This window comes from Anomalospiza imberbis, chromosome 2, assembly GCF_031753505.1.
Source record: "Anomalospiza imberbis isolate Cuckoo-Finch-1a 21T00152 chromosome 2, ASM3175350v1, whole genome shotgun sequence".
In the NCBI taxonomy this organism is placed as follows: domain Eukaryota; kingdom Metazoa; phylum Chordata; class Aves; order Passeriformes; family Viduidae; genus Anomalospiza; species Anomalospiza imberbis.
The window spans coordinates 49405788-49421727 of NC_089682.1; the positions used below are offsets into that span (position 1 = coordinate 49405788).

Here is a 15940-nt window from a genome sequence, read left to right on the forward strand (position 1 = left end):
ACACCTTTTGTCCTGAATTAACTTTTATTCAGTGCTTTTGATAAGTGCAAACAGGCCGAGTTGTGGAAGTGTCTATTTGGTACTTTAATTCTTTGCAATTCTCTGCTATGTTGTGCTTGCTTAAAGTAGCTGTTTAACTCTTAGAAGGGCAGCTGCCCTTTGCTCTATGGATGCTCAGTGACAAAAAGTCAGTAACCTTACAAGATTGTTTGTCATGGTACTTTTGTCTCCTCATATGTAGCAGACTTATTAAGGATGTTTGGGCTAAAGAAGAGTATTTTCAGTATTATCTGAGGTCAAGTACCTAATAGCTGAAGATAAACCTTTATTTTTCTAATCTCCTTAGGTGCCCTGGTCCTTCAGCAAATTCTCTGTCTGATAAATCGAGGGAACGCCTAGATGATAAGGATGAATACAAAATTCCTTCTTCACATCCTGTAATACTGAGCTCACAACCGCCTCATGGTCATAATATAAAACCGCTTTCTCGGTAAGGTGATTTAGCAGCCTTGAAAAAAACTTTTTACATAACCTCTGCTTTTTCCAAAATTAACAGGATTATATCTGAAATGATGGTTAAGCTTGTCTGCCTCCTCAACTTGGATTACCCATTGCTTCTATTTCATTTGGCCACCGCCACAGATATAAACCTATAAAATTCACATTATTTAATCTGTCTTGTGTCAGAACTATGTGTTCTTTTGCCTTTGGATACCATTTCTGCAGTTGGGGGTCTTTTTTTCCCCCCTTACATTGAGGTTTTCAAAACTGACCAGGAGGTTCAACCACTAAAACTCTTTCAAATTTAATTTTAAGGAGGATTGTGTGACTGAAATTTCCAGTCAGCTTTGAAATTCTTAGCCTTTCACATTTTATATAATTCAATTTAAAAGCAATGCAGTACTGAAAAGTATGTGAACTGGCAGCCATATGTACTTACTTTGATGCTCTTTTTGTCCAATGTATAGTGTGTCTTTTTAGCTTTTTAAAGCCCATTTGGTAGTATATTTTCTTTGTGCTTCTCAGGAAGAGAACCTTTTTTAAAACACAGGTGGAATATGTCTCATTAGCTTTAAGTATGTTGTGAAACAATACCTCCAAACTTCCACTGCTCAGAATTACTAATGGATTATGACAAGGAGACTTGGAGCAAGGGATGTGGCAACTGAAGGCTGTGACATTCCTGCTGAACTTTGCCTCTTAAAAAGATATGAATGGCTGGAATTAAAACAATAAGTCTGGAGTCATTGGGGGGAAAAAAGACAAATGTTTTACTCATTTTGTAGGTTACAAGTATGATATTAAAATCAAGTATTGGTCTAAAAAACTTGGATCTTCCTGTGATTAAAAAATTCTGTGATGTATTGCCATTTTTTCCCCTCTCTCTGTCTGAATGTGATGCTGAGGACCCACCATCAATAAAACTCAATATGTCTCTCACCTCCAAATTAGCCAATAAAGATTTTTAGACCTTTTAAGTTAGAATTTAAAACAGGTAGAAAAAAGCTCATTATATGATCATTCTTTGCATGCAGGTTAAAAATTCTGTCTTAGAAATCCTGATCCAGGCTTCACTGCATAGACATGAATATTGTACAGTTGCCAAAGCTTAATGAACTAAAGTACTTAAATTTTTATCTACTGTATGAGATTTAAAAAAAATCAATGATAAATAAAACTGTGTTGGCTGAAGAAAAAAATTCCAAGGTCCTAATCCTTTTTGCCTATGCCATTTTTATGGGATCATGTTGTGCTTTTGTATGGGAATGATGCAAATAGATTCAAACTGAAATGTTTTTGGGAAAATAAGCAGCTGGAGAAATTTTTGCAATTTTTATTTTACAGAAAAAAATAATTGAGTGCCTTCAGTTGGCTAGTACAGTATTTTTCCAGACCCTTAGAATTATTAGAAAAGGCTATAGATAGAAAGATGATTTCCAAGTTTTCTCCAGTTTTTACTGTGCACATGGTGGGGTTTTTTACATGAATTCAGGACTTGCTACACATAAAATGCCTTAGTTTGCTATTCAAGTTGCTCCATGATTAAAACCACCAACTCTTATTATACATTCTGATAAGAAATTTAACTCAAACCATTCTCCTAGGCATTAAAAAAAATAGTCTGGTGTTCCACATACTTAAAATGTCTTATTTTAGCTAATGTCACTGCTTAGATGTGAAAGCTGAGATAAAGTTTTCAAGAAAGAATCTGTTTCCTGGTTGATGTTGTGTTCTTTTAATGTATTTCATTAAGTAACATGGAAGGGATGTTTTGTTCCAATGAAACTTCTCATTATTGTTCATCAAAACTGTTATCAATTTTTTTCAATGTTATAAAATTTTAGTACATTTCAGTTCTTTCCCTTAGTGTCACTTTCTCTTATCTCTTTCCAAAGTGTTAGTCCCTAACTTCTTGGATTGTACTTGGAGTTTTCAGTAAGATAAAGAGCTTAAAAATTTTGTCAGAATGTTTTGTAGTTTAGAATTATGTAATTGTTGCATCCTACTCCCAAATTTGTGTTGCCTTTTCTCTCTTTTACCTGTAGATATGACAGTGCTAAAGATATCTCAAGAATAATATAATAAATGATTCACAGTTTTACTCTCTGGCAGATCATTGAATTGTCTGGTTTGTTACTTCTGAACGTCAATTCAGGAATAAGAAATAAAAGGAAAGAATTTCAGCATTACTAATTAGGCTATTATTAGAAGAATGTTACATTATTACATTTGCTGTCTTTTCCTAATAAAATTTTTTTCCAAAATGAGAAAGGACAGAAGGCTTGCTTGTTAGTACTCATTTGATGACCTTTTTTCTGGTGTTTACTGTTAACAGGCATTTCAGCATTGTTTGTAAACTGATCACTTAGCTGGGCTCATCATGGACTGAATACTTCTGAACTGGTGCCATGTTAAGTTACCTTGCTGCCTGTGGCTGGTTACATTATTGAAAATGTAGAATTCATTAAAACTAGAGTAGAAAATATTCTTAATTACTTAGTGTATATTGTGAGGAATCAAAGGAAGTGTTGCATCCACTGCATTTGAAAGATTGGACCAATCCAATGTCAAAGAAAGAAACACTTCCTCTACCACTTCTCTGGGGGATTTAATTTATAGCAAAAGATCTCTTACCCTTAGGGGCTTTTTTTGTTTGTTTTTAAATCTTATTTCATTACTTCTAGTTGTAACTCTTGGGGCCACAAATGCAATTCACTTCCTCTTTCCTGTTTATATATTTTAAATTATTCCCGACCCTTATTCATACCTCCTTTCCATTTGGCCAAAGCTGGTAGGTTTATTAATACTGTTGGTAAAAACCTCAAATTTGAAATTTTAGCTGTATATAACTCCAGCAGATTTCCCAGTGTTTAATAATAATGGTCCATGGTGGAATGGGATTTTTATCTTTAAGCTGGAGTTGCTTAGCATGGTGGCCTTTTTCCAAGGAAAATATCTGGTTATTTCTGAATATACAGGGCCCACAGTTACAGTGACAGGAGCAATTTCCTGGTTCTTTTGTATTTTTAAACAATATTTAATATTATGATCAGGCTTGTTCAATATTTTTCCCTGCCATATTTGAACAAATTCTTCTTACAAAAATAATCTCCAATATTTTCAGCACAATTATTGTAGGCACTCTTTACTGTTTTGTTGGATGCTTTTCATATCAGTTTGATATTGTTGTTAAGATTTGAGTGCAGAATATGCTTCCATTAAAAAAAAATCAGTAAACTGTGGTAGAAGTATCAGCAAGGCTCAGTTTTTTGATACAGAAATGAATAAGTTCCTGAAGAACTGCTTTGTTAATTCAGTTTTGGGGTTTTCACTGGGATTTTTTTAACGTTTGGCAAAGTTGAGTCGAAAATTGTTATTATTGTGTACTGTGGTGTTCTGGTTTTTTGTTGCTACATTTTGTTTCATGTTTTTTCTGGTGTGCATTAGTGTGGATAATTACCAAAATCCACATTTCCCTTTTCTCATAATTCTGCTAGGGAAAATTCAGCATCTTTGAAGGTGAACTAATATTGAGCCTGTTATGTAACTGTGTGAGTAAAGTAATGACCTGAGCTCTGATGTGAGGACTGTGTTTAATGTTAATTCTTCCTGTAACTTCTATTGCAGCCTGTGTTATTTTAAGCCATATCAGTACGTCACCAAGAAAGCAGTGTAATCCTTCAAAGCAGTTTTAATGAGGGTTAACCAGTATTTGCTCTCAATATCTGAAAATGTAAATTTTAAAATTTATGCGCCTTATTGTCCCTGATTCGTTTCCATATGGTGAACTGACAGGTACTGCTCATTCAGGGAATTAATTAATACTTGGCTAAATGGTTGATTGCTTCCTGCTTAATGTCTGTCTTCAGGGTGTGTGAGAATGGCCAATGTGTGAATGGAACACACGGTACTACTTCCGAGATAAAGAAATCGAAACATCCAGAGTCAGGTATGTTTTTAATTTTTGTTGTTTGCTGAGAAGATTTACTCTGTGCTGCCCTAGGGGTGCAGCAGGAAAACATTCACTTCTTGTGGTTGTGTCATTCAGGAGATGTCTATGATGCACCTACTGTTCCGGTACCTTTGCCTCCTGCACGGCCTCCTGCCAGAGACAACCCCAAACACAGCACTTTGCTCAACAGGACACCCTCCGATTATGATCTTCTGGTGCCCCCTTTAGGTTGCAGACTTTTTACTGATTACATGTAATGGTTAACGCTGCCCAGATGAACTAAATGCCATGTTTACTGCAAAACAGCCAATGTTGAGTAGGTTAGGAGTACCAAACAGGCTGTGAGCTAAATGTTACAGCTGTCAGTCAATATTTGTGTCATTTGGAGTCTGTTTGTAAGGCCTCACTTGAGACAGACAAAAAAGTATACTAAATCTGTATTCCAGCTATACAGAAAAGTAAAAATCATTTTCCCTAAAATAAATTTTAATTGTCTCTTACTAAGAAGTTTGAGCATTCCAATTTAATGCAGTAGTGGAGCATTTTTCCTACTGTAGCTTAAATAATTCCATTTATTTTATCAAATGCAAAGAATACCAAAATGATGGTATTTGAGTAAAAAAACAAAACCACTAAATTAAATTAATAAGTTAATTTCTGGGATCTTTTCCCCCATCAAGAGACAGTTCAAAACTCACTGCTGTCTACAGTCACCGAAAGCTCTTTTTTCCAACCCTGGTTTCTGTTCTGTTCTACACAAAAATCAGTGATCTCTGCATATATATTGGTGCGAAGCTTGGGGACCACCCACAGCTTCATTGACAAATTCAGTTGCATGGTTGTGTCTGTATGTGTCAGCATCCAAATTTCTGGTTCTATAAAACCTTTTGAACATTTGCCTTGTTCCTGCACTATGCTCTCTCTGGTCCCTGAAATGTTCCTGAGCTGCAGGTGAAATGAAGGCAAAATAACACATAAAACTCACAGTGCTTGGTAACTCTAGTCCTTCTTTCACCACCTGTATAAGAGGTGCATTCTTTTGCCAAGCTCTAGAAAGTTCTGTTTGTATCTGGAGTCAGAGCTTCTGAACAGCACATAGAGATAATACACAGTAGAAATGTAGCAGATTGAGTGCAGTCAGCATTGGTGTTTGTATCTAAATACAGTTGCTTAGCCACTGAAATACAGCTGTTATTCTACTGTGATACTCAGTGAAGCTTTCATTGTAGTACACTCTTGGCAATTGAGTCACTAAAGGCAATCTCTCCTTCCATCCCAGAAAAGAAACCGAGCACTGCAAAAGGTCATTCAGAGAATGTTTTAGAAGAGGACTGTAGGTATTAACAGTCAGGTTTACAGTTTCATTACTGGAGTCACTGAACTGCTTAGATGAACCATAGGAGTAAAGGCCTCAGCAGCCAAAGAAAAATAAAGTTTAAGCTTTATTCTCTATTCTGCAGTTCTTAATAAAGTTTTGCTCATCTGATAATTCATTTCTAAACTGCAGGTGAAGATGCATTTGATAACTCACCCCCCTCCCTCCCACCACCGCCACAACCACCTGCTCGGCACAGCATGATTGAGCACACAAAACCTGCTGGCTCAGGCAGCAGACCTTCTTCAGGACATGAACTGTTCCTTCATTCTGGTAGGAATACAGAGGAAACAGCATGTTTTATTTTATTTTATTTTACTTCAGAGGCATATCTGTTCAGTGATAAAGTTGTAACCAGGCCTCAGAACTCATTATACAAAATATAAAAAAATCAAAATTTTAAATGGTGGCGGTGAAGCTACTCAGAAGATAGAAAGACTTCACTTTTCATTATCACAAAGTAATAAAGTGAGGTCAATATTTCTATACCAGGCTAGAAATTTTGTAAATTTTAGTTTTCTGTTGTAATCTGTAATATTAGTCTGTATCTGTTTGTCAGCTCCATTGTTTTCAGTAGTAAAACAAAATTCATGGGGGATATTTTCAAGTTGAAACTTTGAAAGAAGTTGTAAAATAAGGGAAAAGAATATTCTACTTTGTTAGAACTGTTGTAAAATTTTACTACAAAACTATATTGTGAATACAGTTGCTAGGGCCTGGGGTTCATAACCTTTTTACAGGTTTTCACCCTGTAAATCAGTGTCATAGTTTGACACTGGCACAATGCCAGCACCCCCATGAAAATGCACTTTCCCAAATAAAATACATTCAGTGATACATTCAGTCTGGTATTTTGCTTATAAAAGGTATGAAAACTGTGTTTACAATTCATGGTTTTTGTCTTTGAGTTGAAAAGGGTTTGATTTTCATGTTAATGAAATTGAATGCATTTGCTGATTATGATACAGATTACAGCAGAATTTTTGTGGGTTATAGCGCACGTTTGTGAAGTGATTTTTAAATTTTTTTTTTCTCTGTGGAAGCTTTCAAAGGATGTTGGTATCTTAAGTTTACCTTTTCTGTGGATATTTTCAGGGATGATCTGCCTTGTGGTGGGGTTAGATGTTGTCTTCCCCCTCTCTGTTTTTCTTAGAAGCTCTATGGAGAGGAATAAAGTGAAATGTTTTGGTGATAGTTTCACAGGAAGGCCAGAATGTGGATGACAAGCAGTCATGTGCAGCTGCATGATGGCCTGACAGGTTCTCTGGTATTTGAATGACCTGTGTGAGTGGAACTCGCTGTCGGGGGGAAAGGGAGCTACTTTAGGTTGAAGTGCAGTGACCTTTTATGGAATGTTTTTATTATGTATGTTTTGCTATGAGTCAAGGCATGGCATTGTGTAATTTGCTAAAGCTTTGTGTATTTTATAATGCAAATTCAAGTCAGTGTGTTACTTTCTCATCTAAGTTGTTGAATGCATCCAGGTGAAAAGACTTAACTCGCTACAGAATTTAAAGGTTGATGGTCATAAATACAGTGTAGTTTATCTCCTACACTTCAAAATAAAAACAATGTAAACTTCAGCAGTCTAGTCTGAATGAGTGCCTCAATTATATCATCTGATGCAGAAACACACAGTGTGCCATTCAGTTATGATGGAAATGGAGAGGAAAAATAGGAGCCCTCACACACAGATGCAAACAAGCTCCATCTGCCTGTGCCCAGTGCCCAGAAACATGCAAAGTTTTAGATGTTTAAGTGTAACTTCCAAATAATCTAAGAACATCACTGATAGTGTTAAAAAACATTTAATAGCTTTAAAATAATTATCTGGAATATGTATCTACAGCTATGTATTGTTCTTCACATTTGCATAAGCAATACAACCGTACAGCAGCAGTTCTCATTAATCTTAGCAATGTATTGCATCTAGTTAGGCATGCATGGTTTTGTGAATTGGTCTTTTTTTATTCATATGGTATTTCTAAAACCATATTACTCACTTTGCATCTTGTCACATAATCTATTGTAGAAAATTTATGATGAGTTTTTGATGATTGGTTTCCATACAAGTCTTGAGGGTGATTTCTCAGCTATCCTTCAGAGCCTGTCAGGTTAGAATAATAATCTCATCATCAACACCAGCGAAAAGTTGTTCTCACATACAAAACAAACACTCTGCAAGTACTGAGTCCAGGGCAGAAGCCAGATCCAGGATGGTGTTGCACTTGCTCACCAGCATTTTTGGTAGCCAAAGAAGAAAGAAAAGAAGGGGATGATATATCAGAATTATTTATTTCTCTCATTTTTCAAATTCTGTCCCTGTAATATTTACCCATAGCTGGGACTGTATGAATAGGAAATCAGCTCTGCAGTCTTTGTGAACTGCAAAGCCTAGAAATGTAATGAAGCTCTAAGCAAACTGAATAGATGGGATGTTTCCAATTGTGCTGCTTCAAGCACTGCAACCTCTTCCGTACTTTGCCATGCACAATCCCAGTGCCATCAGGGTTGGATGGTTGAAAAATACCTCATGGATGTGAGGAGAAGAGACCACAGTCAGTGCAGGCCAGACCACCTTTAAACTGTGCTCCTGTGTTTGTCACTTCAAATCATACTTACATGTGTACTATGAATGCTGAATTTGGGGTTTTATGTGTATATGCTGTCGGGGGACACCTCTGGATTCATAGTTCCTCTGCATGATGGGAGGCTATTCTAATCCTACCTTCTATGTTTCAGCCCTCCCTCAAATAGTAATTCTGATTATTCTAAGACGCTTTTTTAATTCTTTTATCACAGATCCCCATTTCGACCCAATAACTGGTCATGTTCCTTTGCCACCTGCTCGGAGAGCACCTGGAGAAAATGTCAAAACAAATAGGACATCTCAAGACTACGATCAACTTCCTCCATCTTCAGGTATGGCAGAAAACTGTTCTTGTAGAAAATTACAGTTTTATGAAGAATATAACTTTCATCCTTAAAGTCCAGTGAGTTTTTTGTCATTCTGGGCAACAAATGGCAATGGTAATGTTGCTTTACAAAAGTATGAAATCATTGAGGGATAACAGAGACTTAAGTTCTGCAACACAGTTAGAAGTGGCTACTTGTTGTGTGTAGGTATATATACTATAGCTTCCATTTTACTAGCTGCCAAACTGAATGCTTATGTGAGTTATAGTGTTCCTTATTTTTTGAGAAAGGCAGAGATTTTCCTGACATCTTTCAAGCTCATAAGAGATCAGAAGTACTGAAAGGAGCACAAGTACTAATTTTCATCTTTGTTTAATTTCTCCTAAACAAAAAAATAGTATCTTAACCTCTCTAAAGTATTATTATTTCCTGTCTTTTTTGCTAATATGTTTGTCTGAATTTCTAAGAAACTTTTAAGATATTTCTTAATAAAATAGCAAGAATCAAACCCACTTAAAATTCAGTCTTCCTTTTAAATGGAACAGGTAGTGTAGAAACAATTCCTCTGACAAAGAAATTTTGGTTATGGTTTTCAGGCAACAAAAATAGAAAATTTAAAGGAAATCTCTTAAGTGGATAAAAATGATAACAGTATTACCTGTATTTCAAAGTACCTTCACCAGTTTTTAGACAAATTTTCTTTTCCTTAGATGTGCATGGTGCATGGGGAAAGGGGAGGATTGGCCCAACCACATTCTTTTCCTGTATGAAGAAACCACACAAAGAAAAAGCCAAATGGTGTTTTGTACCATTAATCATTCTCCAGATAGATAAAATTTTGTGTAGAGACTTTTTATGCATAAAGAAAAGGACTTTTCTCTAATCTTTCCGTTGTAATAATCACCATTGTTCAATTGAAACATTCTCAAGTGGAAGAAAAAAATATATTTTTTAGTAGTAATTGCATTCTCTTTCTCAGAAATACAGATTTTCATACTGCTGAGGTATAGGGGAAAAAAAGAGGGTTTTTTTCCAACTTAAATGGTGGGAAAATTCTGTAGCTCTCTTTAGGCTTACTTATTTTTTAAATGAATAGCATAATTGTGAATTAGGGTCACACCTTTGGTAAATACGATCTCTTTTGGGAGGGTATCTTTACAAATATAGCTGTTTCTTTCCAGTTGTTGGAAGAAAAGAGTTTATAATGCTTTATATGTGGCATTGTGAGGGATCTATTTGTCTTAAAATGCTCAGTCAATTTATTCAGGGTGTTTTGAGTTCTCTTATAATGCAAATTATGACAATGATGTAACTACTTTTAAAACTATGGAGTTTTCCTGAAATTCTTGCTCTTCTGAGATAGAGCAATTTTTAATTTTACTAAATCACTGCAAGATACTTGCTAGTTAAGAACTTGGAGCTTTCTGGTGCTACTTAATACTTCTCGATCTGTTTCCCAAAGCCATCTTCTAAAACACTCACGTGTCAGCTTTTGCTATAAATATCATTCTAAATCAGCATGATATGCAGCAAGATATTCCATGTAATTTCAATTAGATGAAAACTATGTGATAGATCATGTCATTCTCTTAATTGGAAAGTTGTTTTTACAATGTCAGTAATTCCAAAGAACAGGACTGATGAGCTGCAGGATGAACAGGTTCACCTTCATCTATGATTTAAAAAGACAATGTTGAGAGTGTAACTGTATTCAGAACTTTGGTTTTGCATTTATTCTGAACTAACCAGCTCACTTAAGAAATTCTTCACTTCAGTGCTTTTGTAAGGGGGTTCTCTGAACTAGCTGAAAAAGAAATGGAGTTCACTCTAAAATCTAATTATAATTTAGCCACTGGGTTCCTAGAGTAGCATGGACAGTGCTTTAACTTCTCTATTTCACTTTCACTGTTTTTAAGATTGCTGTCCTGATGTTTAACTGAATCTTTAAAGTCTACTGAGTAATTTATTCTAAATCAGATATCCAGTACTGAACACTTCAGAAATAGTACTCAGCCATGCAACCCACTCCCCCAAAGGCATGGTTTCTCAAACTTCTTATATACAACTGTTTAAAATTATTATAAAAAGACCAAGAAAAGGAGATAGGAGTTGGGGGTGCTGTGGATGAGAGGCTGGACATGAGCTGGCAACGTGTGCTCAGAGTCCAGAAAGCCAAAAGCGTTGCATCCTGCTTTCCTGGGCTGCATCCAAAGCAGCAGGGCAAAGGAGGGAATTCAGCACCTCTGCTCTGCTGTCATGAGACCCCACCCGGAGAAATGCATCCAGCATAAGAAAGACATGGATCTGCTGGAGTGAGTCTGGAGAAGACCACCAAGATGATAAGAGGGATAGAGCACCTCTCCTGTGAGGAAAGCCTTAGTCAGTTTGAATTGTTCAGCCTGGAGAAAGGGAAGGCTATGGGGTGACCTAATTGTGGCCTTCCAGTACATGAAGGGAGAGGGACTTTTTGCAAGATCAGGTAAGAGGACAAGGGAGAACTGGAGATTAGATGAGGTATCAGGAAGAAGTCCTTTACTGTGAGGATGGTGAGCCCCTGGCTCAGGTTGTCCAGAGAAGCTGTGGATGCCTCATCCCTGGAAGTGTTCAAGACCAGATTGGATGTAACTCTGAGCAGTCTGGTCTAGTGGAAGGTCTCCTGCCCATGACAGCGGGGCTGGGATTAAATTATCTTTAAAGTCCTTTCCAACCCAACCCATTCTATTATTCTATGATATTGCTAATAATTATAGAGTATTTTACCTAAGCACAGCCAATAATAAGAGGGAAAGGAAGAAGAAAATTAAGCCTCTAATTGATGTCTGCTCTATTTTGCTGAACTTAGCTATTCTTTAAGATACAGATTCAAATGATTGGTTAATATATTTACCTGCTGCCTATTCATTCCCTCAGTTGGCCTTATGAAAACACTTGCTTGCAAATTTGGATTCCTTTTACAAGAATATTATTCCAGGGTGTATTTCAGTTAACACTGGAAGAAATAATGTAATCCACAGTATTGCAAAGTACAAAGATCGTGCCTAACAGCTTCATGGAGCAGTAATGGGTCCTTCCCTCACCTTCTCACTGCTCTCTGAGTTCCTTAGAGCACGTGTCCCCTGGGTGAGCTTTGTTCCTGTACCCCAGTCAGGTGAGGTGCAGCTGCTTGCCCCTGTTCCACAGAGGGCCTTCACAGCCAGCCTTTGTCACCTGCTTCTCTGAGGCTTCTCAGTCTGTCGCTGAAAGACCAAGGAATCCAGGAGAAGCAGCAAGGGAAGAAAAGAAGGGCATTTCACAGCAGAGTGGAACAGACAGCATCGTTACAAGCAACCTCTCCCATTGTGCCATAGACCTCTCACCACTTTTCCCATGCTTTTTAAGCACTTATTAAATGAGCCTGTGTCTGCCTTTGTACTAACCCCTTACCTAAGGGTTTAATCTAGTGCTGAATTACATAAATGGGAGCGGTGGAGAAAGCTGCTCATGGTAGAAGCTGTTAATTGAATTGCACAGTTAGAAATTCTATTTTGAATTTTTAGTTAGACATCTGTGGGGGCTGAAAATCAGAGGATGGGAGGTAGGGAAGGAAAGTTCTGCTTAATACCTCTATCTCAGTGTCCAGATGGACATGCAGCTTAGGCTTAGTATCTTTAAGCTCAGGATCCAATATGATACCCAGCTTTAGCTGAAATTTTATATGGATGTGAAGATATTGAAAGAGATGTCAGCATTAAAAAAAAATAATCATGGGAATTGAGAGAAAGCACTGAAGATCTCAGAGTATCTGTGCTATAGAGAGATGTCACTGTAGTGAGAATAAAATGCCTATGCTTCAGATCTGCTGACAGAATTAAAAACGACCTTTCTAAATTATGTGATTGCTTAATAAAGTTTGTTTGAAGGCTTCAGTGAAGTGAAGGTTTTAAACACTAAAAAGCTTCTGTTTTAAGTCTGTATTAGGCTGAGTCAAGCAAAAATATCCTCATGCAACACAAGCACAGGGAAGGATCTGATTTATGCATAAGGAATTTCTTCTGTACTTCAAGCCCAGGGGAAAATGTAAAGTTTGTAAATTTCCAAAGGGGCACTGGAGAAGAAGGAGTGTGTTCTGTTCTCATCATGGGAACGATAGGGCTAGAGATCTTTTGGAGAAACCACTTATTTATGTACTTAAGTGTAGCTGCTGTGCATTACATGAATAGCAATTGAATGAACAGAATCTAGAAGACGGACCAATAAATCAAGGATTTTTCTCCTTCAGGCATGTTTGTCTGGATTCCTCTTCTACACAACTTATGGTCCTCAATAACATTGTAATCAAATTTGTGTCTGGGTTTTGCTCATTTGTTTCATTTTGTACAGAGTTTTTTCCTTGGGCTTTTTGTTTGTTTGTGGGTTTTTTGTTAGTTTGTTATTTTGGGTTTTTGTTTTTTTACTCGGGCATTCTCAAATTGTGTGTTGAGAGTGGAGAGCCTTTAAGAGTTTGACTGGCTATTTTCACTGTCTCTCCTGTTCCATCATACTTTATTTTTATTCCAACTTTCAATAATCCAGATTATAAATTGCATGTTCCTATATTATTATTATTATAGTATATTGCTACATTATTTCCATTTTAGATTTCTTGAGGACTTCAGCTTCTGTCAAAATTTTAAAATTAATTGTATTGGTTAACTAAAATATTTCTTCATGTTCCTTTAGAATTTTACTTTTAAAACAGCTTCATGAGGTTTGACCAACCTATAACACAGTCTTAGGCCAATTTATAATGATTTTTATCTCTTTTATTTGAAACAGATGGTTCACAAGCACCAGCCAGGCCCCCTAAACCACTTCCTCGAAGAACTGCACCAGAAATACATCACAGGAAACCATACAGCTCTGACTGTTCCATGGAAAATGTGGATGCAAAAATTGCAAAACTTATGGGAGAGGGTTATTCCTTTGAAGAAGTCAAGAGGGCACTTGAAATTGCCCAGAATAATGTTGACGTGGCCCGCAGTATTTTAAGAGAGTTTGTCTGTTTTCCTCCACCGGTCTCCCCACGTCTCAATCTATAGCAGCATCAAGATTTTCTAGGAGCATATGAATCCTACAGATACACATGTGGATTGGGGAATGAGAGGAAGAACAGAATGGAATATTTTTCTCCTATCCTTAGCAGAAGGATGTTTGTTTCCAGCTGTTTATCAAAGGCTCCTGGCTGCTCTGATCAAGACTTATAAATATGCTGAGGCTTATGTATTTTTGCTAGCCATACTTTTTTAAATCAGGGTTGAACTTACAAAATAATTTAAAAAAAAGTTTACTTTCCTAGAACTTTTAATCTGTGAAATGCTTTTTCTTGTTTACAAGTTGGCAAGTTACAGTTTTCTAGTTTGTGCCTGTACTATGTCCGGTTCATACTCCCTTGTACTTGTGGTCAGTTCTGCTGTAGCATTCCCAACAGTTTCCATGCTGACCACTCCATCAACTAAATCATCACTTTCCAGAAGTTCTGTTTTTCTTGTACAAGATACTTTGTTTTTTGCATTTCAGTTCATCAAATGCAAAAAGTATGTGGCCTTCGCTACTGATTTTTTTTTTCTTCTGAGATTCCTTTGCTTTTGAGAAAGGACATATCTGAATGTAAAACACATTATTCTGTGAACTGCCTTTTTAAAGGTATTTTGACAGTAATTTTGGGCAGCTTTCTGTTTAACAAGAATTCCATGACCTGTAGTCTCAAGGTCTTTTATATGCGGTTTCCACAAGAAAATCCCAACCAACAAATAAAACACTTCATGCAGCAGTGATACTGAGTTCTTACATGTAAAATCTCTTTCAAAATTGAGTGTTGGATTTCAGATATTTAAAATAAGCCAAATGCACATGATAATACTGTGTTTTGATTACACACTAATGGCCCCAGTTCTTCATGGCAAGACTAAAAGGAATCTTTTTCAGTGATATTAAAGGTATTCAGGTAAATTCCAGTTCTAAATTCAGTAAAGTAGAATGCGGTTAGTGTCTTGTGTGTGTGATTATCCTGTGGTTCATTGTGGCTTGGATCAGTTTGTATTAACTTGGAAACTTTAAATCTTTGATGCACTGTCAATTCCTAATGCTACTGTAGCAATATTTTTTGCAAAGTTTTTTAATAACCTCCCCCCTCCCCTGTACATTTCATAATCCTCAAGGATGTGTTTAACACCCAAATTCATTCACTCACTTTCCAGCTGATTAGTTGGAAATACATTTTTCCTTTACTTGGTTAGTTATACACCAAACTTTGACATTTTGTTTTTGAGCCCAAATTGATGCAAGCCATTTAAAAAATCTTCCTGTTTTTAAAAGAGAGAAGACAATTCTATTCTGAGTACTTTCAAAGCTGAGTCCAAATATTTTCAGAAAAATTCTTAAGATTGCTGCTTTCTTGGTTTCTTGGGAAACTTTGAAATTTTTCTTCTAATACTTTTGAACAAATAAAACGATGTAGTATTTAGAATATTTTTCTCATTTTGATATGTGATGAGTATTATGAAAATTTTCGGTGTGCCAGGCTGGGTGTGAAGTATATATTCATTATTCCCTTTCAGCTGTTAATGTTCTCTTTCACTCTGAGCAAGTGCTAGAATTTATATCACTTGCAAGATCAGATCTCACTAGCCAGTGTATTTGCTGTAAAGATGTTTTCAAAGACAGCACGTGGCTGAACTGCAGGTTTGAAGTAACTGAAAACACCCATTGGAAATTATTCTTCTATCTCAAAGTCCTGTAGTTTCATGAAAAAAGTTGTTCTTGAAACAGATTAAATTATTTTGTAGCATCACAAAGCATAGTATGGATATCGTTAATCTGCTTCAGTGATAAAAGATGATCAGGAGAATACAGGGTATAGTGAAGAGCTGCTGCTGCATTTGCATTTAAGCAAATGCTTCTGGGTTTATCTTCCAGGAAAAGACATTTGCATCTTCCTGTAATTGTTCATTCCTCAAGTACAACTTAGGAAAAGTTTTGGTGTAAGTTATATTCTGTGCTTTTGACTCAAGTTAATCTCTTTCCTCTGTTTTGGGAGAAAGTTTTGTGTAGTATGGAACCCTCTTGTTCATTTTGTTTGTTTGCAACATCATTTTAGCTAGCTATAAATTGAAAATTATTCAGGCTTTTAAATTATACACTCTGGTTGTACTGGAGTTACTGAAATGAGGTTCTAGCAT

General features: G+C 36.4%; 1 protein-coding gene across 2 annotated transcripts in view; it reads left to right on the forward strand.

Annotated features, from left to right (window-relative positions):
• The window catches only part of CBLB (Cbl proto-oncogene B), a 131457-nt gene extending 116229 nt beyond the window's left edge, over nucleotides 1-15228 (forward strand). Inside the window, exons 14-19 of one of the 2 annotated variants that reach the window (XM_068180855.1) lie at nucleotides 347-490; nucleotides 4371-4450; nucleotides 4550-4681; nucleotides 5961-6101; nucleotides 8631-8750; nucleotides 13539-15228. In XM_068180855.1, the coding sequence (XP_068036956.1) occupies nucleotides 347-490; nucleotides 4371-4450; nucleotides 4550-4681; nucleotides 5961-6101; nucleotides 8631-8750; nucleotides 13539-13801 (880 nt within the window). In that variant the 3' untranslated portion in view covers nucleotides 13802-15228. The remainder of the gene's footprint in view (nucleotides 1-346; nucleotides 491-4370; nucleotides 4451-4549; nucleotides 4682-5960; nucleotides 6102-8630; nucleotides 8751-13538) is intronic. The other variant, XM_068180856.1, reaches the window with a different exon arrangement.
• The last annotated feature ends 712 nt before the right edge of the window (nucleotides 15229-15940 follow it).